At 56.5% G+C, this 434-nt stretch overlaps 1 protein-coding gene across 1 annotated transcript in view; it reads left to right on the forward strand.

The window, feature by feature from the left end:
• Window positions 1-63: 63 nt before the first annotated feature.
• The window catches only part of LOC108803356 (brefeldin A-inhibited guanine nucleotide-exchange protein 2-like), a gene marked incomplete at its 5' end in the record, with an annotated part of 23,404 nt that continues 23,033 nt past the window's right edge, over window positions 64-434 (forward strand). The window contains one exon of the mRNA XM_018575203.1: window positions 64-208. Coding sequence (XP_018430705.1) covers window positions 64-208 — 145 coding nt within the window. The remainder of the gene's footprint in view (window positions 209-434) is intronic.

A 434-nucleotide genomic window follows, 5' to 3' on the forward strand; every position in this document is an offset into this window, starting at 1 on the left:
TAGAGGGGGGACACGGAAGGAGGATATGATGGAGACGTGTAACATGTCATTGTATGTTTGCAGATCCTGAAGTGCATCAGTCAGTTGGAGCTCGCTCAGCTCATTGGGACCGGAGTTAAGACGCGCTACATCTCCGGAAGTGGGCGGGATCGGGAAGGAATTAAGAGCTACACATCCGGGGGGGAGGAGTTTATGGGCATTGGATTTGGTGAGTATAAATGATTAGAGGGGGAGGTGGATGTGGGCGTGTCTGTCCCTCATTGGTGGGGAGGTGGATGTGGGCGGGTCTGTCCCTCATTGGTGATTGGAGGGGAGGTGGATGTGGGCGGGTCTGTCCCTCATTGGTGATTGGAGAGGAGGTGGATGTGGGCGGGTCTGTCCCTCATTGGTGATTGGAGGGGAGGGGGATGTGGGCGGGTCTCTCACTGGGGGTG

This window comes from Nanorana parkeri, unplaced genomic scaffold (assembly GCF_000935625.1).
Source record: "Nanorana parkeri isolate BGI_ZX_2015 unplaced genomic scaffold, ASM93562v1 scaffold3634, whole genome shotgun sequence".
NCBI lineage: Eukaryota > Metazoa > Chordata > Amphibia > Anura > Dicroglossidae > Nanorana > Nanorana parkeri.